This window comes from Heliangelus exortis, chromosome 3 (assembly GCF_036169615.1).
Source record: "Heliangelus exortis chromosome 3, bHelExo1.hap1, whole genome shotgun sequence".
In the NCBI taxonomy this organism is placed as follows: domain Eukaryota; kingdom Metazoa; phylum Chordata; class Aves; order Apodiformes; family Trochilidae; genus Heliangelus; species Heliangelus exortis.
This window is the reverse complement of record NC_092424.1, coordinates 9,301,724-9,326,918: the sequence shown is the minus strand read 5'-3', so window position 1 is coordinate 9,326,918 and position 25,195 is coordinate 9,301,724. Positions and strand designations below refer to the sequence as shown.

At 38.3% G+C, this 25,195-nt stretch overlaps 1 protein-coding gene across 2 annotated transcripts in view; it reads right to left on the bottom strand.

Moving 5' to 3' along the window:
- Positions 1 to 25,195, bottom strand: part of KIF26B (kinesin family member 26B) — a 287,372-nt gene that overhangs the window by 159,283 nt on the left and 102,894 nt on the right. For both annotated transcript variants that reach the window (XM_071739124.1, XM_071739125.1), the window contains exon 4: positions 15,480 to 15,646. In XM_071739124.1, the coding sequence (XP_071595225.1) occupies positions 15,480 to 15,646 (167 nt within the window). The remainder of the gene's footprint in view (positions 1 to 15,479; positions 15,647 to 25,195) is intronic.

Here is a 25,195-nt window from a genome sequence, read left to right as displayed (position 1 = left end):
ACCAACACTGCAGCACGTAACATGACCTTGGCATTTACTGAACCTTCATCCCCTTTAGCCCACAGCATCAACCTGCCTGAAAAAGTTCTCCAGGGAAAAATCCTTTTGTGTTCTACAATTTCACCTGGTGCCCAAATCAACACAGTCCACACCAACTCTTTTTTCCATGAAACACCAATAGTCAATAATCCGAGATGAGGAACAGAGGCTCCTGCTGTCAATGCTTTTTTGACTCCCAGCCAAAGAGTTTAAAAAGCAAATATGAATTAAATACTGTGGATGTTCCACAGTATTGACCATATTCTCAGGAGGAGCAGAGAAAACATTAGCAGTAGAATGCTAATGCTAATTAGCAGAAACTGCTACACCTAGAATCTGAAATCCTGCATCTTCTCACCACATAGATAATCAGTTCAGTCTCTCCTGACTATGCATTGCTCAAGTAAATGCAATGGAAAGTGTACATGGCTTCAGAGAATAAAACCTGACTCTTAAAGTTCAGATTTTGAGAATGATCTTTTTGATCAGCCCAAGCAAAAGCTGAACTGCACAATAGGCAGATTTCCTGTATAAGCAGTTTATATTTAAAAGCATATCTCTGATGTTTTGTCCACTGAGACAGTGACTTCTTCGTTCACCAAGAGAAATATTCATGGTGACTATGGGCTGAAGCATGTAAACACGAGACACTGACACAACTGGATTTAACCTTGAGTAGGTGGAAAGGGAGGCACTTAATGCTGCCTACAACTGATTAGATGGTTTAGTGAAGACAAGGCCAAGCACACAAATCACAACATGGGAAATTCAAGTTATATAGAAAGATTTTATTTTTTACTTTTTTTAACATGAGCAGGGGCAACCACTGGAACAGGAACCTCTAAGTTATAGAGAGTCTATCCAGAGATATTTAAAACTCCATGAGACATAATCCTGAGCAACCTGATGTAACTGGGACTGCTCTGAGCAAGGAGTGAGTAGATGACCACAAGGTGTTGCTTCCATTCCGAATTCAATGATTTTATCAACATTAGCTTTTAAGAGGCAGGCAAAATACTGCTGCAGCATATTTAAGTATAAGGCTTTAAACATTTGTGTTTGACAAAATATAAAGCCAGCAAGGGATAAAACCAGATTCTGCTGTAAATTAAAGAGGAATTTTTTCTCCATGAACATCTGGGATATGTGTGTGCAACTGTCATACTGCTAAACAAAGAGCTGGCACAAAGGAAAAGAAAAGAATCTGTTTTCATTTAGGATTTTGTTCCTTGGAGCTAGTATACTGTATAATGTGTTTGGGATTTAAGTGTAGTTATTTGTTAGGAATTAAAAAATAAACATAATTTTCAAAATACAAGAATAGTGCTTTATGGCAGACCCACAAATAAATTTGAATCAGAGCACTGCTGAACAATCTGCCTCCTGGAAAAGTAATAACGGCTTCACAGGTACAATTTTTAGAAGTTACCTTGATGGGCAGGAATTCTAGTGGTAGGTGCTGTCACTTAAGCTTTTAAGCACTTCGGTAATTTTGAAAATGGGACCTAGGCTCCTGAAATATTCCCTTTTCAGCATTCTTGGAAATCTGATCTCTCCAGAAGTTTTGAAATCAGTATTGCAGAACTATATAGCTCTTGTATTCACAGCACACTTGTTTATAACAAATTCAGCCTGAAACATTTAGTCTGAATATACTCTTCAAATTCAGGTGTAAACTTCAGCCTAGACCCATGCCATCCTTAGGCGTGGCAATTTCTAAGCAACTCTATTAATGGGAAACTTCAAACATCAGGCTAGGCACTTGATTTCCATACACAGAGTATATTCAGACACTTTGCTCAAAATCACCCCAGCTTGGCATGCTGCAGACATGTAAGCTGACCATAGGAAATGAAGACAGACATTCCTGAAATAATGTCTCTTTCCTAGACCACAGCACTTTTGCAACACAGAACTAGGGACCTGTGTGCAAAAAGGAGTCATGGCCCCAAAAATCTCCCTGAGTGTAGTCATAAGGTTCCACATAATAGGTGGCACCTCTCCTTTCTTTTAGGTGGAGTTGCCAGAGGAAGAGAACAGCAGCTAAAGCACTGCCCAGCCCTGCTCTCCAGGATGAGAGAAGGAATTACTCCCTCTCCCTTCCTCCAAGCAGCCATGTGGATACCACCCTGCAAGGTGAAGCACCCTCAGCTGATGTTATAGGGGCAAAGACCTATTTCACCTTTGCATATTAAAGACATTCCTTTGGGCTGCATGAGCTGTCATTTTTTACACTTTTGAGATGTGAGATGCCTAGAACCCAGTTCTCCAGTTTCCTGGAGAATTGCATTAACACCTAGGTTACTATACAAACAGTACAGTGGTGGTCCCCTGAGACACAAAGGACATCTGCTGTCACCTCTTCTGTATGTAGATGTGCATAAGCAGATGTCCTGAGATGAAGGCAAGCATTCAAGCAGAGTTCTACTTAAATGCATTTCATATTTGACTCTTATGAAGGTTGAGTCATAAGAGAATGCCATAAGAGCAGCAAAAATTTTACATGTATTCTCTACTTGTTCGATTGTATTAGTCATTAAGCAAAAACCACCATATAAGCCAGAAAATCATCACTGCCTGTGCTCATGTTCAAGGCATCCTGAGGACTTTGCTTTCGGGGATACCAGATGTCAATAATGTGTAATAAACTCTTACCATAATATAATATAATTTCATGTAAGATAACAGTGTGACTACTTCTTACACACAAATCCTGTTTGTAGAAAGGATAAAGCACTAGAATGACAAATGTGATGAACAAGAAATAGCTGGGACAAATTCTGCTTTACTTTGCCATTCAACAACTACTAAATCCAATGAGATTATTCATAAAAGGCTCTTTGTATTTCCTGCTCAGATTAGTTGACAATTAGTTTACCAATCCATTATTTGAATCCTCTGTCAAGTATACAGCTTGTGAAAATCCACCAGCTCCTCTTGCCTTAGGTATGCCTTGCTTACCTTCTCTGACTGATTAATTCTATTGACTCAGGTGCTGCTCACTTATCAGTCCACTCTTTACAGGTGAACAAAGACAATTTTATGCAGGCACTTCTATTGCTTAATGCAACTTTACGGATTCAGATTTTCCCTCCTCCCAGCAAACCCTGACAGCCTTCCAACTTGCAGACAACTACATATACATACTGAGCACTTGTCTGAAGCATTTATATGTATTGTAGAGCTTCTCTGCAGCAGACAGCAAGTCGGTGCCTGTGGATTCTCTGAATTCCCAAAGATGGGAACCAGATGCTGCCATAAATACGCACACAAAAAATAGTCTCTCCCTATAAAAAAGGGCCTTGAAGGACTTCATTCAGATTTTATGAGCCATCAAGTGGAACAGCTGGGATATTTTTTATTTCTTTTGCATTAGTTTCATCCCAGTAATTCTGAAGCACAGACATTTGCCCCAAAGACTTTACCTTCAGATACAATATGGTTTTTATTTCAGCTTCAGTTGCTAACTTCTCCAGTTAATTTATACATCAAAATGTTAGGACTGGTTTTTCCCAATCATATGATTTTACTGATTTACTTGTGTCAGCCATGAACAACAATCACCTCTGCCAACTGACATCCTTAACCCAAGAGACAAAGAAAGAAGAAAAGCATTTAGGAAACTTTGGGGCTTTTGGTTTGGTTTGGGGATTTTTTAATGATATCGACTGATATACTTTCTGATACAGACAAGAAATGGATGTAACCTCAAAAGAACAGGACCATAATGTGCCACTAAAGTGAATGTCTGCCCAGAGAAGCTACAAAAAAACAAAAGATTTCCACATCTTCTTGCATAAAAAGGCAAAAATAAAAATTCCAGATACTAGCAGTTTCAGAAACAAAACAAACAAACAACAAAAAAAAAAAACCCCACTGAAGCTCATCTACAAAAAAATACATCAATTAAAAGATTTACTTGTTAATCACTCCTAGCTAAATTAAGAAAACGAGGTTTACTTCTTCATGGTAGGTTTTTCTTGTGCTTTGTTACAGCATTGTTGTCTGAAAGAGGAGCAGAAGTACTATTCCTTGTTGCTGCTCTTTCACACACAAGCAAGTGTCTTCCCAGATTGTTAGGCAAGACCATTAGGACACTAATGTAACTTCCCACATAGCAAAAGCAATGGATCTTCCTTAAATTAGATCTCTTTAAGCCACCCAGGCTTTGTTTAATGCCAGCTTTTTTTGTTCAAATATCAAATTTAATTTAAAAAACATACACTGAACGAGAAGTCTCTGCTACTCATATTCATTGCAGCAGATCATTGCCCTTTCCTAAACAAGCTTCTTAAGCTTGTACATTTCAGTAGGGTGAGTTTGTATAGATTCAACTTCCTTCCATTACATCTTGACATACTTTTCTCTGCTAGACTGAAGAATCCTCTAGTATTACATTCCAGTTCCCCACAGAGGCTCCCTGCACACTGTCAACACTTTCTCTAAACCTGGTTGATAAACTGAAGACAAGCTGTTGGAAGGTATGTTTCCAAATTTTTAATCATCTTAGCGTCTCTTCTGAGGCTTCTCCTTTTTTCAGCATCTCTCTTGATTGTGGACATTAGAACTAGACAGAGTATTCTAGCAGTAGCTGTTTCTCTTCCAAATGCAGAGTTAAAGTGACTTCCCAGTCTCCCTTCTCATGTTCTTATTCTTACAGATACTCAAGAGTTGCATTCATGTCCCTCTGTGTACTCACATGAAACTAATTAACCAAGACACACAGATCCTTCCCAGGAAGCACTTCTCAGTATTTTAACCCCTATTCTTTAAGCAAGATGTACATTCCTTACTGTTGGGTTTATATTACATTTCACACTGGTATAACACCTATTGTAGGCCCAGATGACCAAGCAATCTGCTACTGACAACCTTCCCAAAACAACACTGAAGGTTTAAAAGTGTTCTTCCAGTTAGAGCCCTATGGCATTCTATATCTTTATGTAAAATAGCTTGTGTTAGGATTTTGTAATTTCCCCTGGTTTAGTCTGTTTAATGCATTCTCAATTTGTTTTCAATTGCTGTAATACTTTAATCAAGAATTCACAAGTTAACCCAAGTAGCTCAGTGAAATCCACATAGATTGTGTCGTATAAATAGCACTTTATTAACTAAACATGTAAACACCTCAGTGTTTCCAGCCACTATGACCAACACCAGCTTTCAATAATTCTAAACTTATTGGCAATATTACTTTTTTTAACTGTATGACAGGTATTTTTCTGTATTGAGGTCATGTTCAGTATTGCTCCTGGAAACCTGGATTGTTCCACTAAAACCTCCTTAAATAGCAGCATATTGTATCTCTGGTGCTTCCAGGGTTCCACGACTTCATAAAATGCTTTTTCTTTTTCAGGGTGTTATTTTGTTTTCATTCTTTCTAGTTCCGTTCCCATGCATAGCTTGAGTCAAAAGATATAATCCTTATTCCTATCAAGCTCTTAAACATGTTTCATCAGTTCTGTAATAATGTTTCTCTTCAACTTGTGAAATCATAGGATTATTTTTCTCAGCTTTCATTATGCAAGCCCACTTCTGACCTTCATGCATGCAGGGAGAAAAACAAAATTAAACCTAAAGACTATTATAACTCCAAACATCCAAGAAATTATATTTTATGCCATGATGATTTCTGACAAATAACAGCTGATATTTACAAAGATGCCAGGTTTGGAATACACGCCCCACTGTGGTACTCTATGGAGACACCCAAAATAAATCAGCAAAATAAATCAACATAAGCAGGGTTCAAACAGGAAGTCCATGGCTCATTCCATGACCTAAAGACAAGCTGAGGAACCCTTGGAAATCTGTGAATGGTGTTATCTTGCACATTTTAGTAATAAATGGTTGAAGGTAACTGAGTCATACACCTGCATAAATAGGCAGATATTAGACAGAATAAAAGTGCTTCTGTTTTAATAAAAAGTTGATGCTGCTGTGAGAGGGAGCAAACATGGTTGAAGATGAGAGCTCGAAAAGGAATAGCTCTTGCAATGAGAAAGCTTAGATTCACATTCATTTGTTTCTCTTTAAGCAGCAAAAGCAGTCTTGATTTGCTTCATCCTGGACAGGTTAGTAACAGCTTGCTTACAGATGGTTTGAACAAGAGAGGCAATTCTGTCCAATTTCTCTCTACATACTTTTTCCTTTCTAATGAAAGCCTGGCTGATTTCTCCCTTTATTTGCATACAGAGGAGTATTCAGAAAAGAAACAAATATTTTTTGCTAATACAGTCTTTTTCGTCTTTGGCTAGATTTCCATAGTTTTCACTTATTCAGCATTCTTTGCAAAATTCAAAGAGATTATTGTTGTAATTCCCACAACAGAGTAACTAGCTTTGTTCTTTCTCTCACGACTGTTGGGATAATAAAACCAAATATTGCCTTACTAGTTAGCACCAGTAGTTTTTAGCCTGTTTATTCAGAGAAATGAGGATGACTAACATAAAATTTAAGTGAATCTCTCTGCCTATACCCTACAAGGGCATTTGAATCCATTGACAATTTTAACCAGAAGAAAAGAGATCTTGAAAATGAAGCTCTATTTATTTCCTGAAAATAGAATAGCTGAATAGAAGAGGCAGACCCCTGTAAACAATTTGACTGAAGACGTCACTGCCAGTGCTTTATGAAACAGCAGAAAATACACTGGGAAAAAAAAATTAAAAAAAAATTTTAAAAATCACTTTCTAGAATTTCCCAAGCATTAAGAAAACCCCTAAAGCTACATCCCAAAGCCATGAAAAATCTCAAGAAATAGATTCACACAGGAAATTGCCTCTTCGCTGCAATGCTCCTGTAAGTACTTGCTTTTTAAATAGCAATATTCAATTTTTTTTTTCTCCCTTAAGAGGTCTGTTTCTCTCCTGAGAGGCACTAGTAGTAGTGTCAAAACAAGATGCATGATAGAAGGGTCTAGAGCCCCTGTCCTGCATGCAGTGCATGTGTGTAATCCTGAATGTGAACTACTCAAAAGAGACCAAACCAATATTTTACTGAAATGCCAATGGACAGCAGCTGTAAAATGGGTATCATGTTCAATCTACAGCTGACCAAAGAGATGACAGTCTAAATATCTATTTGCTACAATCCACCTAGTTATGTATCCAGGTGTACCGTGGTCTTATCACATTTTATAACTACATCACAGTCTTATCATATTTTATAACTACATCACAGGAATGCAGCTGAACAAACCTGATTGGCAGTTGTCTAACTGATATTATTTGACAATACACAAATACTTCAACATTTGAACTCATTTTCTTGGAGTTTGTATTCTACAAGGAGGGAAAACTAAAATGGTCTGTACTCATTGGTAATTGTAAGGAAAAGCCATTCAGCAGTTGAATAGATTGCTCCTGAGGTTAAGAAAACACCAACTTTTTAAGCAGGCAGAAGAACTCTATACACAGGGTAAATCACAGCTGGAATTTCAAGGCCACTGGGGCAGAACTGTAACAGTACTTATTGTAACAGGAAAGCTGTAATCAAGTGAAAAGGTTAGTCACTCAACTTCCAGGTGTTTAGGAAAAAGCCTTGTTACTATGGATTTATGATCTCTTTGAGTGAAGGTAGTTTGATGGTGTTAAAAACAGAGAGGAAAAAAACAACTTGTGGTGCATATAATTTTCTGCTATAGACAGTGCAGTTACATCAATTCATCTTTCTCTTTCCACAGGCCAAGATAGAGACACAATAAATCAGAACTCTTATGTCAAAGTTTAAGGGAAGCAAGAAATATGCAAAACAGTAAATCAAGATGAGGTTCCTATACTGTAGTTGGCAGTCACTACTATACTAGATGTCAGAAGATTAATGTTGTCCATTTTTATTTCCACTGCTCCACAAGTAAGAGGCAAGATTAAACATCAGGAGTCTTTGGTAACAGGTTCTGAGGGATTACTGCATATACTGCTAGCAATTTTTCTCAGTGTGCACGTCAGGTGCAGGAAAAGGCAGTGCTGAGGGAAGGAAATAGCCTCAGTCCCTTGTAAATTTTCCTAAATCAGGTGGGAATGGGTGTTTCTGTAGCAAGTACTCTGGCACCACAAAAGCTCTCTAGGAAATTACAAGGCCAACTTTACCCTTAGTTTGCATCTTCCTTTGTGATCTATTCAAATCAGCAGGAAATCACAAGATATGGCAAGAAGTAGAAAAAAGTTACCTCTGTTTTAGCATAGTGTATGGAGAGCAGCTTCCATATACCTAGGGAGTTTTGTGCTCAATGATAGAAGTCACCTATGAGAATTAGGAATACCAATCCATGAAAAATTACCTCTTTCCTTAGCAAACCACTAAAATACCCAGTGCCTCAGTGCCATATCATCGGCATCCAATACAGTCCCTGGGAATGCAAGGCATTTATCAGTACCTAACATCCAAGCCTTGAACTGCAGCAAGAATGGGCCCAGCACAGTCATTTACAGGTCTAAAGCTTCTTATCTGCAATAGCAGGAATCAGTGAGGTACAAACAGAGAAAGCAAACTTTAAGCTAAGGTAACATCCCAGGAACAGGGGACAAAGGCCATTGCTAATTACTGATGAAAGGAAACTACCTCCTTCTGCCTCAACAGAAGCTACAACACACTGAGCCTCTACAAAGCCTATACATTCCATGAAGGAGATTAAGTACGAGCTTGCATTATTGGTTCTTTTCATTGTAATATAATCAGTTATTGACTCTAAGATCTGAGAGACTGACTGTGTTTCTTTGCTAGCTCACGGAATGCCTATTTATAATAGATTTTGGAGTTATACCTGAGAAAAATCAGCAGATAGAAAAAAGGAAGAAAAATCACATATAAAAGTATTGTACTCGCAAATAATTTTTTTAATTTAAAAATTGAACATAATTGATTGTACAAAAATGAATTGGGCAAATTAATTCTAGATGCAAGTTAAACTTGTGCATAAAGAAAAGTGAAAATGAAAAGGAAAATGATGCAGAGCACTCACACATTTACAGAATCAAGTTGTAACTAAACTAAGCTTTACAGGGATCAGAAAAACTTATAAATTCTGGTTTTCAGGCAATATATATCAGAAACAATATAATGAATTGTACTGAGGAGACAATACATTAATATAAAACTTTCACAGGATGTGTCCTTTGTTTTACAGAACCAAATATTCGGAAGATGGAATTGGGGATTGCAGAGAAACACCACACTATCTCAAAACTCTACAAAGAGAAAGGAAGAAAAGGGGAGTTTATTTATAATTTTATCAACATTTCTCAAGACTGTGTAAGGCTAGTTACACAAGAAACTGCAAACCTTGAACATTTCATTAACATTATTCAGTGGTTGCCATTATCATCAGTATAAAAGACACCACATGGGGGGCGAGTGCAGATCAGAAAATACCTTGTGTAGTGCAGAGAAGCAGGTGTGGCTTATTTCAATGGAGAAATTACATCAAAGTAGCAAACCTTCTGTGGATTGGAATTTTAATTTCTCTGTTCAGTGGTCAATAAATTGTTCCTAGATAGTAATCTTTCACCTTAGGTTGTTCTAAATTATTGTTTTTAAAACACATTTAGTCCAGAAAACTGTATTTGTTAACTTAAAATAAATGTTTCTGTACATCTTCAGAGGATTAATTTTTTCAGGTATGTGCTTTGAGGCTTAGCAGATGGCACATCCCTACAAGTATAGTATTCTGTGATAATCTAAGAGTAATTTTAATTTATTGCAGGAGATTCACTTTTGACCGGCATTTACTTTATACACATGAAGTAACAGGAGGTAGAAACAGACTGCTAGTTAGTCAGGACTTCCAAAACACTGGTGAGCACAGAAAAGCAGTGACCATGAACATAGATGTCCTAACATTCTGCGGAATATTGAGTAATATCTGCCCCTGAAGTTGTCCATTCAAACTTAGGTGCCAATTTTAAATATTTGCTTCATGGTCTTTCAGGTTGACTGAGATCATTATGATTAAAATTTCCCCCACTAGTCAGCCCCAAGACTTGCTTTGAAGATAGGAATATTTGTGAAAATTATCTACAGATGTTTTAAAAGTCACTACCTGCATTCCTACTGAAAGACAGTCTATTGATCTTTTACCTTAATGTAGTTATTTTTATATATTTCTTATGCATATATGGTGAGGATGAGGGAAAAGAGTAGAAATTCTGATCAGAGTTTTTAATTTATAGTTCTTTAAAATGTTTTAGAAACTAACCACAATTTAACCACTAAATTTAGTTTGTTCAGCTAATGAAAGAAAATCCTGTTAGGTTCTGCATAGTTTAGGCTGCAAGAAAATAAAATATGTTTCCATCTCAGAAATAATTTTCTCTTAGAGATACCGAGGTCTATTGACATCTAGGGTTTCTCAAGTAGTGTCTAAACCAAGGAACTACTGCATGACTTGAATTGGCAGCTCAGCCCACCAAACTTCAGCATAAAGAAACACTCATCTGAGTCATCTGCAGTCCAGGTCATTTAAAAACATTCACAACAGCAGCAGAACTTTGTTCAGAAAGTCCCAGAGCATGGGACACAGGCTTTCACTCTCTTGACAGTGTCCATAGACTTTTCCTGAAAGGTTTTTCAGGTGTCAGCAGCACCAACACCCTGGGTATGTCTGAACAGCCTGCAGTGCACCTGCTCAAGTACCAAGAAGCCATTCCTGACCTCACTCCACACCTACCCATGCAATGCCTCAGCCACAAATCAAATGTCTCTCCCATGGAGTTTCCCAAGACAAAGGTAAGCTCTGTGGTATGGCAACACCCATTTCAACACATTTCCTTCTCTAGTAGCTGCTGCCCCTGTTCCTTACATGGTTTTGCTGAACATGTTCTGACAAACACCCTATAGCAATGCCAGGAAAAGTCCATTTTTCTCAACTTCCCCAAGACCTCTGAAAAATTCAAGCCAGGACCTTAAAAGGGTATGATTAATTTTAAACAATACACTCTCTTCAAGGAAAAGCCCCAGTGTTTCTGCATTCCAAGCCTTTGGGATTCAAAAATTCTCTCCATAAGCAGAAAGACTGTGTAGACAAGGTCCTTACTTGTTTCAAAAACAGTCACATAATATTGTGCCTATAAGGAAAAGCAGCAAACATCAGAAATTTTTATAAGCCCATAGTTTATCACATCCATGCAAAAAGCAGCAAGGTATGAGATTCAAGGTTCTGGGGTCTTTGGAGTGCTAGGTCATCAAAACAGCACAGCAGCTTTAATAAGAGAGTCCCACAGTGTCCTCATCTAAGGTTTGTACTTCGTGCAATATGTACTAGAATTTTTTTTAGATATTCAGAAGGGATCCTCAGGAGTGGAAGCACTCAGCAGCTATGGAGCACTCAGCAGCAGTTTGTACACAGCATTCCCCGTATCCCTTTGCAGCAGGGCACTGCCTCACCTCCACCTTCCAAACTACACGGGAATGGGGATAAGTGCAGAAAGGGTCACTAGCAATTTTTCCAAGAACAGAGGTAACTGTAACCAATCTCTGTAACCTGAGACTTAGCTACATGCCAGTTATACATGAAGATAAGATTTTCTAGTCTTATTTAATCTCAAATTTTTTAAAAATCTGGACATTTCCACGTTTCATTTGAACAACATGCCTTGCTACATCTACAACAGTAGTATTGTGTGGCCCTGTCTAGTGTTTAAACTGTATAAAGACATGGAAAATGATCCCTAGAACAGATTTTTCAGGTTACTTTCAAGATTATCTATATTCCCATTAGGCTCAATTAATCCAAATACAACGATATCCAGTTTCAGACTGAGGGGGGCTTTTGTTCAAGATACACTGTTACACTTCTGTAACAGGGAACAACTTTCAAGACTACCGTTTAAATATATCTCCTCCTCAAAAATTCTTACCTTTTTTTGAGATACAAAGAGAATTATGTTTCTCCTTTGTCCTGAAGAAATAGAAGTTTTTTCTCTCTGAGAAACAAGTGACAGAGCAAACAAGGAATAGTACCAAGATCCCACAAACCTGGAGGCATTGTAAAGACAATTGAAAGGCTCCAGTTTTGACTTTTAGTTTCTGCACTGTGCTACCATCCTTTAATAGACTATTGAAACTACAGCCTAGTCACAATACAGAGGGTTTTTCAGAAGGGCAGGTTTATTTATAGAGCAGTCAGGCCAAAGCTCAAGTCAGAGTCTGAGAAATTTTCTCCATCTAGAAGCCAACATAGATAGGAACAAGTTTAAGTACAATGTCCCTTGACCTGCTGAAGCTTCACAGAGACAGCAGGGAGACAAGTGACAGGAGGTCCTTCCCTCAGTTCCTTGGCAGCATCAGCTCTAGCATATTCTTCTCCCTTAAGTGGAGGTGGCACACTCCTACATTGCATTTGGAGGTGCAAGGTGAGAGGCTGTAGCACTTTGGACTGTAATGGCCCGAAAATACAGTGCATCTTGTGACAAAGAGGACTGGTTGCAGAAGTTCATTCATGTAAAAATCCTAGAATGCTCTGTGAATGATTCTTTTTTGTTTGCACAATTTTTCCATTGTTTCACATTCCCTAAATGGATTTTTTCCCCACTAATGTGTACTAGTAAGAAGCAAGAAGATGCTAAATTGGCATGGATTGGAGGATCTGAGAGACAAAAATGAACAATAGCCCTGAAAAGAAAAGCAAATTTGGTGCTTGTCATTAAAAGTACAATTGATTGAATTCATTTTCTGTGTCAGACGCACTGTTAGAAATTCATTATTCATGTTACCTAATATTCATAAGCCTACCAGCAGAGTACTATGGACACTTTTCAATGTTTATTCCCTTAAATCATTCCTGTTCTGTCCCATGAGACTCCTGACATATGTCCTCTTGCAGCAATAGCTCACGAATGACAATTCACAGAAGTTTCAGCCTTTGTGGCTGGCTTGGAAATCTGTCAGCTGTAGATCATGGAGCATGACAGGTAAGTATTGAGGTAACTGTTAAGTCTCCTGGCTTTTCAAAAGATTGAGAGTCACTGTGGCTTTCAGACACTTCTCCATGGCTCGATGCCAGCTGTAGGCCAGCTAGTGAGTATCTAGCAGTGCCTGAGAACAGAAATATTATGAGCTCCCAGTATTCCACTACTGATGTTTCTGAAGCAATTACAACCAAAAGTTCCCATGGTTGCCCTGACATTTCTTCCATACTATAGCATTTTAGTTAATTGGGTTTTTTTCATGATGATGGATGACTTTTATATCTGAGCTTCATCTGAGGTTTGCTTTCCTTTTTAGGGAACTTGCAGTGAAATACTGTGGGACATTATTCAAATGTGAGAAAAATATTTTCTACTCTTCTACTCCCAACCTCAGCTTCACATTAACACACTTCCCTGGCCCTGTAATAATTTCTTACTTAATGACCATGAAAACATCATATATGACACACATAAAAAAACAGACATAGTTGGCAGTGCCGCTTGCAATCACAAAAAGCAAAACTTTAGATGCCTGGTACAAGTGACTGATTCATATTGTAAACAGAATACCATGCTAAGGACTTGGGCAATCACTGCCTTTTTATTATTTATCCTTTTTTTTATTATTTATTATATTTTATAATGTACTTATAAGTGCATTCTTATGCTTTAGAAAAATGTAAACAGACAAGATGCAAAATAAAAATTAATGAGCTTCAGTTTGAAAAGAAGTTATAGATTTTCTTGCTGAAAGGTCAAGCAGTGAACAATTGACTTGGATTTGTTTATTTAACTGTCTGCAGATGATATAACGTGGAGTCCAGCACAAAACTGACTCATGTAAGTCGTGCTAATCTAATTATGGAATACCTCAAAGTAAACCAAGCATTTTTGTCTTGTTAAGCACAGTTTAAAAATACACAGATTAAACATGAGATCTCTGCTGGGCCAAGCACACTCCAGAATTCACACCATCAGCTAGAAACTAAGAGTTCTACATAAATGCAGTGGCTTACACTAGGGGCTTTGAGTAAATTTAATTAGTTTCCTGCATTTCAACGGAGTGTATTAAGAGAAAATGAATTCTCTCAGCACAAAACAGTGAAACAATGAAGAACAAATGAGTTCAGCCATCTTCATAAATCAATTATGCTAAAATATGTGCTAATCCAAATCTGCACTCCAGTTAGATATTACCATATGAGTACATTGAGGAATTTTAATTTAAACTGCCTGCAGTTAAATAGAACAGGACAGCAAAACAAGACCACTGTCAACATTCACATTTTCTATTGCAGCATCACATCTGCAAAGAAAAAAATTGCAGAGCTGCCCCAATGTTCACTGCATCTTCTAAAATGCTAATCTTAATCCTTTTACAGGATTCACTTATTTTATCACACTGATTGAACATATACAGTCCTCATGTTTGTGAGAAAAAATAGGGAAGGAAGATCTTTCCAGATTTACAGTTCAACAATTTTATACATTTTCCATTTACCTTTAAAATATATAGAATCATGTGGAATTACTAATGGTTGGCTCTCTAAAAGGTAGGAAGTTAATCTGAATATGCCTGAGGCATTAATTCAAAACTTCACTCCATGTTTTGAATTTTGATCTCTCCCTAGATTGGTTTGCAAAGTGCTGAAAAAACCTTACTCTCTTGTTATTTCATTACTTCCACAACTCTTCTAAACTCAACCTTGTAATTATTGAGAAGCACTAACATACAAGGAGTATTTTAACTTCCTCAGCTAAAGGAGAATTCAAGTGGGCTAAAAAGATCATGTGCTGGGAAAAAAAAAACAAACACCCACAAAACCCAAACATATCTGCACAGAACCATATTTCCATTCTTGGTAATAGATATTTCAATTATAAGCTTTTATACCCATTTAACAAACTATTTTTACTAACAAAGTAATAAAGGCAGCACAAGGATTTTTGTAAAAAACTTTCTCTCATTGAAATTTTTTGAAACATTGGCTTAATATTCAACAGAAGACATGTTCCAAGGCTGAGTTTAGACCCTCAGGTCAATTCAACACCATGACATGGACAGAAACCTTCAGTCATAAAATGGAAGTCTTAACAATTTCTCTAGATGGAAGTAAATTTCATCAATGAAGCTTGAAAGTTGCCCAGCAAACAGAACTATACACCTCCTGATAGCTCTACAATTAGCTGCCTATTTTGGAAAATTACTTGGATGGGCCCTTCTCACTCAGGGATGTACCACTCTAAAAATGTCACTAAATCAGGTATTCTGGGACAGCAATCACATTTCAACCCATATCTAGAGTTAAGGAGATATTTTACAGAAGAGGGTGGAAGTATCAAAAGACAAAAATTCTTAGAGGTGGGTTAAACAACATTTTCATGGTAATTCAGCAAGTTTGTGATAATTCTGCAGCAACAGCCATGTTTCAACAATGTATGTTGTAGTCTGTTAACCCCGTTTCTTCACGAGAAATCTCTCCTTTGAAAGAAATTATGTTTCCAGAGAAAGAAAATCTGAGAAATCTCTCTTACCTGGCAAAAAAGGATGCTGCCACCGAGGTGCCTGTGGATACTTCACTGGCTACATAGGTGCTCTGGGAAGCAGGGAAGCTGTACAGGGAGGGTTTATCTGCATTGTAGCGGTTCAGTGCTGCTTCAGTCAGGCCCTCTCGACTAGACTCTGTCATAAGCTGAGATATCTGAAGACAGAAAAAAACAAAAGTGTCATCATCTGGAGCTCACTAGCTGACCCCATCTCATCCAGAAGTGCCTCTGGGCTGCAGACAGAGCAAGAGAGGCATTTCATTCACTACATCTTTGCTGTTCTGTGAACAAGTTTATTGCTTCTGTCATGCTAAGCTACTGTACTTTGGCTCGGCTCTAACCTTCTCTGCATTAAACCTAATGGGATAAATTCATCCTAACACTAGAAATGTCAATAATGCCTATGGCTTTCCAACCATATGGAAAAGAAAGAGCGAACCACAATCCTTTCTTGGTTTTACCACAGAGTGCAAGAAAGTCAGCTTAGATATGTGTAAAAAATTTATTTTCTACTTCGAGGGAAAATACATTTGTTTGCCTTTGTAAAATAACACAGCACTGGTAGTTTTGTTGTTCTTTCTACAGAAAAGCCAGTAATAGGCTTCATGATAGGAAGGAGCCCCTACATAAATAGTTCCTAGACTATCATCTCTCTGGAAAATTGGGAGCATTGGCACTCACTATCATTTGACTTCTTACAAGGTTTTTAACATCTTGTAATTTCATATTTCTGATGGTCCATTTAACATTTTTCCCCCCTGTTGGAGAGCCTCATCTCAGCCTTTCACTGTCCAGGAAAAGAAGTGAAGTTCAACCAGACTTGACTACACTCTTCAAATGAACTGAAAGATCTTTAATGACTTCAGAGAAAGCTGGATCAGCCCTAATGAAGCACCTTCTCAAAACTTTAATTTCAGTTTATTGGCTATTACTTCCACATGAATTTACAATGATGTGATTTCATTTATTGCTATTATTATAAATGCAATTCCTAACAACTTCTGCTCCTCCTCCCCTCTATTCACCTGCAAATAGCTTTTGTTCACCAATGTATGTCACAAACTTGAAACACATGCCTAAAAAGAACCCTCCCAAATTATTGTTAGCAATCATCCAAGGCATTGTCTCCCCTCCTCTGCAACAAGTTTACAAGAACCATTCTCTCACCTGTTCAGCTTCAGTTCTCATGCCTTTCTGTCCTTATCACCACAGTAACAACAGAACATCTTTGTGACAGAAATCAAGAAAAATACTTGAGATCATCCTGTAGTTCTTTTTGTGCCAAGGCCTACTTTATTTCAGCTGCTAACCACCTCTTATTGAGATTGCAAACATCTGTTATTGAATGCAAAGCTGAAGAACTATGATTTGATTTTGGGAGGGGAAAAGACACGATATGGCAACAGTTTTTAGACCAACTAACAAACAGCCTGTTTCCTTTATAGAGAATTTTTACCCATTTTACTATGGCTAAGACAATCCAAGCATTTATACTTATTTTACATATTTTTATGTCACTCAACTTTAATACTTCCAGAACAGGAATGCTAAACTAGCCACTCTATTTTATGAGGAACAAGTGCAATTGCTGAAAGTGCCTCTATTATATTAGTCACACACCGAGTGTTTCTAATTTACTGATACACTTTATTGAACGAGCAGCGCTTTCAGAATGCTATGGTCACAAATCCTGGACTTAAACCACCTCAATACTGCTGTTAAAACACAAGATTTTAGGATACCAGGATTTTAGCATATGCCAGGATACTTCCCTACATTTCTAGCAGGCAGGCAGACATTTGTTCTTCAGTGTTCTGCTAACTTGTATATGTCCACTTGGGGCATCCAATGCTCTTCAATTCACTACATAATTATTTCCTCAAAGTTTCCATATTTTTTGCTAAATCAGCTATTTCTTTTTTTTCACTAAATTAGCAAAAAATTCTGCCCCATCCCCTCAAATTATCCTGAAACCAGTTTCATCATCTACTGTGCTAAGCAGATGGATCTAAAAAGCTGTCCCTTCAGAGCAGATACAAACCTAATCTCATCTTAGTCCACCCAATTCATACTTGAGATCAGGGATGGGCCATCACCAGCCAACTGCCATTGCTGACAGTGTCACCAGGAAATGCCACTCACTGTGCAAAATGGGATTGTTTCTATATAAACATAGACTTTTCAATACTACTGCTATCTTACTGTGCATCCTACACAACAGCCCAAGTACCACAGGGATGGTCAGCTGCTCAAACTGCAAGCTGGGAAGCATCTGTGTGATGCCCAGCAGAGCCTGCTGGGGAGGCAGCAGCTCTTCTTCCTGTCCATTCACACAGCTTGCTTTGTTGCAGAAAACAGGAAACTACTGTTGACATTGATATTGATGTATTATCTGTGAGCAGAAGCATTCCAGTGCAAAGAGCCGTGTCTGAGAGCACTCCCAGAGCTGCCCTGGATGGGCACGCATAATGGGGCACATTGGGCTTCCTAAGCACCCTCCTGATCCTGAGGGTCCAACACCACTCCCTTGCTTCCTTACCCACCCTGCCACATTTTCTGGAGTAATATCTGTTCCTCAGCAAGGGCTGTCTGAAATCTAAACTCCCCATTGCACACACTGCCTGCCCTTCTGCTCCACTGATTTACTATTTGCCTCAGCAGGGACACTTCTTAGTTGACAGTGTATTAGAAGGAGACCAAAATGGGAACATACTTATTCATAACTTAACACGACATAAATATTAAAAGAACTGACTTAAGCCACACTCCGGGATCTCAGTCTAGAAAGTTTCCAGTTTTAGCACTTTCCTTGTCTGCCAAAGTGGGATTTTTCAATAGTGAAATGTCTCCAGACACAAAGAAAGATGAAATATAACCCTGAATTTCAAACATTCTACTGTTCCTTATCTGGGAAGCCTGCAACACCATGTGATGTTATAGAGGTAAAAGCCCACAGAAGTGATCTTTATGTCCCAACTGCGAGTTTGCTTTGGATTCAGGACAGTCAAGGTTCACTTTTGGTTGGCATTTACCTTATACACATGAAATAACAAGAGGTAGAAACAGCCTGCTAGTTAGGGCACAGAAAAACTCACCAGTATCACTTGTGATCCTGCAATACTCATGTTCTGTTAAGCAGAACATAAAGTTTTGCTTGAGCAAGCTCCTCAAGTCACTGTTGATAACCTTTCCTTCTATCAAAGCAAGGACAGGATAACAAACTAGAATTATCAAATTGTCCCTTTGGTTGTGCAGCCAGTAGATATGAAGGGCAAAGATGGTGCTGTGCCAGTACTTCCCAGAGCACTGTTCTCTGAGGTTTTAAAAACTACTACATAAACAATACCACCTTTCGTCAGGCATAGATATAACTCGTTTCTTTATAATTTTGAATTTTACAAGATTTTTTTTGTTTTAGTCTTGGGAGAGAGTTAAGAACTGGCATTGTCAAGGAAAGAAGTTTTAAGTTTTATGCTTTGAAAATCTCCATGATTCCTGACAGTGGAAATTCTTCACTGTCTTTTCCAATATTTTTAAGCTGCTGTGGTGAGGCCGTTACCCTTGCAAGGTAACAAAAGTTGCAAAAGGAACTAAGAAACACTAAGGAATCAAAATAGCTAAAAAGGGAACATACAAAATGTGCAGATCAAAAGCAATAACAAACACAGATGGTTAGAGGGTCAAAAAAGAAGAGTTAAAGTGGATGAGTACTTCACTAGACACCTAGATACATGCCCACAATATTTGGCTAATATATCCTCATTTATTCCCAGAGTTCAACACATATACATAAATTAGTGGGCAGAAAGAAGTCCAGATCAATCATAGAATCAGAGAATGGTTAGGGCTTGAAGGGACCTTAAAGATCATCCAGTTCCAGCCCTCCTGCATGGGCAAGGACACCTCCCACTAGACCAGGTTGCACAGGGCCTCATCCAACCTGCCCTTGAACATTTGCAGGGAAGGGGCACCAGCAGCTTCCTTAGGCAACTTATTCCAGTATCTCACTACCTTCATGGTGAAGAATTTTTTCCTAACCTAAGTCTACCCTCTTTAGAACCACTACTCCATGTTCTGTCACTATCAAGTCATCTTCCTCTGGGCTGCTCTCTGTTCATCCTCCCCCCAGCCTGTATTTGTGCCTGGGGTTGTGCCAGTCCAGGTGAGGGACCTTGTACTTGGCATTAGTTTGGCATGGGCCCACCTCTCCTGCCTGTCAAGGTCCTCCTGCTTTCCCTCTAAGGTGTCAAGCACACCACACAGCTTGGAATCAACAGCAAAGTTCATATATTCAGAGAGTACTGACTTCATGTCATTTCTATTTTATTTCTTTTCTTCGCCTCAGAGATTGCAGAGTATAGAAATAATTTAAACTGTTATAACCAAAAAGTGAGCTTTAGAAGTAATCTCTTTGTTCTCTGATCACAGTACCAAAATCCCCCTTTTTCCTCTGACACTGTGCTTACACGAACTTGAGTACATATACCCAGGACATAGCAAGTATTGAAGGAAAAACACTTATCTAACGGGCACTTCCAAAGCTCTTAGAGAATTTCTTTTTTTACCTCATCCCAGCTGTAAAATCATAGTTGAAATTTACACTTTGAACATGAACAAACCCAGGCTCTCCTCTCCCCTCCCCCTTTCTTTTCTCCCAGTAACATATGCCTGGCAAGTACAGTTCACATAAATCTGCTTCTTCAGTGCCACTGTCTCTCTCACTAGATACTATTTCTTGATTTAAAGGGGAAAAGAAGAATAGACTCCTCGATTCTATTTCCCCTCCCTTCTGTGAGTACCCACATACGATAAACATGAGGTTTAAAATCAGTTAATGGGATATATTTTGAGAAATTCCTTGGCTGAATTGTTGGCAGCACATCACTGCCTGCATGAGCAACAAAGACAAAGCATGGAACAACACAACCTTTCATGCCTCAATAAAAACCTTTTAAGTGCACATGGAATAAGACAGATGTCCCTCCCAAGGTCTCATTTTTTTCCTCCCGTCTCATAAAAGCAAGGCATCCATTAACTTCTTCTTTCACTGCTTTCTGACAGTATATAGCAAGAGCTGGAGATAAGTCATGATTTAAATTCCCTACTTCATAGAAAAAGATGGTTCTGCAGTTAAACCACAGGTGTCACCCAGGTTAGATTGTCTTCCTATTACAAGTAAAGAGTCAATCTGTGGATAAGACTTGCCATCATGCACTATGAGGTTAACCATATTTATATAAAGCATTTTACAGCCAAAATGGTTTTCCTAGAGCTCTTGACTGAGAACTCTGAAATAAAATTACTGTACAAAGTGAAGTTAGCTTTTATGAAAGATGTGAAACATCCTTTGCTCTGGAGGTAGTGAAGCATTCAGGAAAATCCCCAAAATTTAGTTAACATCAGTGACTGATGAAATATATAGATGCACTGAAAGGTGGGAAATGTATCCATGTCTGAAGCCAAATTCAATACACAAATCTGTGTTCAAACTCACTATAAAGCAATCCTCAGTGTCTAGAGATCATAATCTCAGGGGAGAATATCACTAGCAAGAAGAAACTGAAGGCAGAAAGCTCCCTTTCATAAACACATGCACACTTATGAATTGCTTACTTGGCAGTCCACTCTTGATTCAGAGCAGCACTGAATTTTCCGCCCAATAAATACTGAAGAAATTACTTCCTGGCTTATTTTAGACAGCAAATGTCTACATTAGCCAACAAAAAGGTTCTTCTTAAAGACCTCCTTTTAAAAGATGAGCTGAGTGAAGTTCTAAAGGATACCTCTCTTAACGTTAGAGCACAAAACCAACAAAAATTCCTACAAATCTGCTTAAAACACAAGCTTAACAGCTTAATTTTAAGTTTTTCTTTACACACAATCATGTCTTCTGATTTATATCAGATTATTGCATGACATTAATCTTTTAACTTCTGCCCAACTCTTTTTTTCTCATCACAGTATACACTCAATCATATGAAGATAAAATAATTCTTCCTGCTTGGCTCAAGGAGCCTACTTTGTGGTCTATGGGAGTGATGACAAGCACTGGAAGAAGCACCTCGCAGTACATCATTCACATCTGTCTTTCTTCTGACACATACATAGAATACCAAATCTTTCCCAAGAACTAAGAGACTCTTATTTCTCTTGGGCTTGACCTATTCCTACCAATTCTTAGTGACTGAGGCAAGAACTCTAATTTACAAATTATTTTCGAAAATTCTTGAATCATTCCACTTTCTTTAGTTCACTATCTGATGTGACTGTGATTACTGAACAAGACAAAAAAATACTAAGCCACCAGCTTCCCAGCCACTACAAATTTCAGCACAATTACAGTAATTTGCCTGTAGGAAGCAGCATCAGAAAAGAGAGGAGAAGCTGAGTCTCTTCAGCATAAGGGAGGTTAATTAAGGGAATATCACAGCCCTGCTTCCCCTAGAGAAGGCATCCCTCCACAACAGAATGTAGCATTAAGTAGCAGGATCTCTTCCTACAGCTTGGCTATTTCTGAGCTATATCTGGAAGCACTGACTTCATCCCTTTTGCCTAACATGGGACTTCTGCACTAAGTTCTGTGCACTAATAAGAATGCAGCATGAATTTATGTACGGTAGCATTCAAAGGACAAGGTGACAGCTGGGAAACACTGTGCTCAGTGCCAAAATGAGAAAGATAAATGTGTAAAATTTGACATTTATTATTAACCACATTTTAGTGTGTTTACTACATTTCATAATTTTAGTGTTGCTGGGAGAGGTTTACATGTGAAAATAGGAGAGGGAAATATTAAGGAGTTAGTTTCAAATATCATTGTTAAATACAGCTTCAAATCTTTGGGGTAAACTGGTAGAGGGTTTACTGAACTACCAGTTAAGTGAGGTTTTGGGGGTGGGTGGAGGGATAGAAGGAAAGAGTAACCTTGTCCTGCCCACACAGCTATCAAACTCATTTCAACACATCCTTCACAGGGAAAGGAGGAACAATTACATCATTCAGTCAGAACAACTTGAAAGAGGTAGGAATCTGCTAAGTCAGTCATCTTTAATACACCATGGAGTACCAAGGACATACTCCACATCTGTCACGATTCACTCGTTACAACAGAGATTATATTTAAGGAATTATTGAGGACAAAACCCATGCTTAGAAAAAAAAAAAGGTTTTGAAACAGTAGCAAGTTCCTGTGTCCAATGGCACTGGCACAGTCTTATAGTACCTTGCTATTTGATTATGACCTTTTTCTCTCCTAGCAGAATACTAAACTGCTACAGCTCGAGATAATTGCAAACACTGATACAGACACTGTGTGAGCAAGACAGCAACTCCTGATAGCCCTTTCCTGTCATGAGAATGTGTTTTATAAGGAACAGGCTGAAAAATGACATGCATAATGTCTGCTACCTTCAGTCTATTTCTTGGATTCAGACATAATGAAGATTGCTTAGCAAAGGCAACTCACCAGTCACTGAGAATACTGAGACTCTAGGGAGGGTCCTTGGGCATGCTTTCCTCCTGCTGTATTCAAATTTACACACAAAATTTGAAATATCAACTCAAACTTCACTACTGAAGTGGAAAAAGATTGTGCCTAAATATAAAAACGCACCTTAGAAAGAGTGAGGTTTTTCAGAGTGAATCACTGGGATGGCAAGAATGCTGATTATGCTTTTCATATGTAAAGCCAGACTGTATTAAGAATAAACTACTTTGATTTAAACATTACTTAGTTACTATGACAGCACGTAGAGCTTAATTGCAACCTTCAGCTTCCTGCTGTCCAAATGAAAGATGACCTCTGACTGCTGTAGCCACCTCCCATGTCCCTCTGTAAACAAGGCAGCTATTTCACACAGATCCAGTGCACTCCTCAAGCACAGATGAAATCCCAGTTTGTGCAGACATGGGCACATCCTCCACTAACACTACTGTGATAAAGTTAGTACCACCTCACACTTAACAACCCATACTATTAAATATTTGATTTTACAACAAATCACTGAATGCCTTCAGACGAGCTACGTGAAGTCTGATCCAACAGTTGATCAGACAAGCAAATAATGGTGGATTTTTCTACTGTATGAAATTTTTCTCCTCCAATGGAATTCTGCCTTTCAAGACAGTACTTTTGAAAAGTTTTATTTGTGCTGTATTTTTTATTGTAAACAATTAGACTTATTTCTGAGCCATCCATATTCTCCCTTTTACTTTCACTAAGGACAGATTCTTGCCCTAGCTTTTGAACTGAAAAGCAAAGCAAAGCAGAACAAGTAAAACCAACCATACAGAACAGCAGTACTGCCTGAAAATCTGAGTTACTTCTTGAGCTCAATCCCATCAAAACCAATTCCAAATACTAATTAAATTGGCAACAATGAAAGCTTTATTAAACCAGAAATCTGCTCTATTAAACCCATGACAATCACCTATTTGCTTGATCAGCAAATCCACACACACACACCATAACTTGGAAAATGTTAAGTTGATGCACGTTCCCAAGCAACCTCCACCACGGAGACATGAGGTACGTAAGCTTGTTTTGATCTGGCTTAGCAATGAATTCACTTTTCTCACTTTGCCAGTGTCCTCCTCAACTAATCAGCAAAAGGAATAGTTAGTACTCTAACTACATCAAATGGAACCAGTATATTGTCTGAAAGAGTATTTATTGCAAGCCCACTTCTTGCTTACTGACTTTGTACCAAAATATTTATTAGGCAGAAAATCAAACAGTGGAAAAAATACTAGAGAAGGGGATACTACATAATCTGACGTATTCAGGATGGCAAATATCTACCTTGAATTAACTTAAATATTGAATTGCAGATTCTAAACTGCATTGCTCCTTTGTTCTCACTGACATAGGTTGTAAATTTTATTTATTGTCTACTACACTTCATTATCAAACTATTTTCTGAAAGGTAAGGCCTCTACCTTGTTACAGAAAACAAAACAGCTATCCTAACTCACCTTCCTCAGTGCCCTCCATATTTTCATATGTCCATTCATGGGATCATGTCATCCTCTCCTACTGCTTCCCAATGAAGCTGGAGGCAGGAGAGCCACCCTGGGGTGCAGGTCTGCTCACCCTCCACACCTCAGGGCTCCCCCAGTGAAGCAGAGTCCCCATGGACAGCCCCCTGCAATGCTATGAGCTGGTCCTCATGAGTACAGCAGTGAAGCACCATCAGACCCAAATATGTATCTCATTTCTGAAGCTCCATCAGCCAAAGCTCTGCAGACAGAACAGCAATATAAGGTTTCCCAGCAGGCATCCTCCCATGCTTAATCTGCAATTGAAAAATAGGAACAGCAGCAAGCAAAGACAGGTTCTGGTCTCAATTTTGTGTTGCTGGCCTTTCAGCAATGGAAAAAGATACTGTGCAGCAACACAGTAAAACTGCTTCCTTTCTTGTCAAGACAACAATATGGCAATTTGTAGGAAAACTGAGGCTGATGCTAGCTTTCAGAAGTTCTTTTAAATCTACTTTAATAAGTTATTAATTCTCTTAATTACCTGTATATCCTGTTGCTGCATCATTAAGTTGTGCAGCTGGAAATGATTTGGATCTTTTTCTGCTATGACTTTTATTTGCTATGAGATTATTAATACTTTACAAGAGAAAAGGTCTTTCTTTTATATGGCTCACAAAGCTGATGCGATACATCCAGATCCAGCAACCACACTGTAATCACTTGCT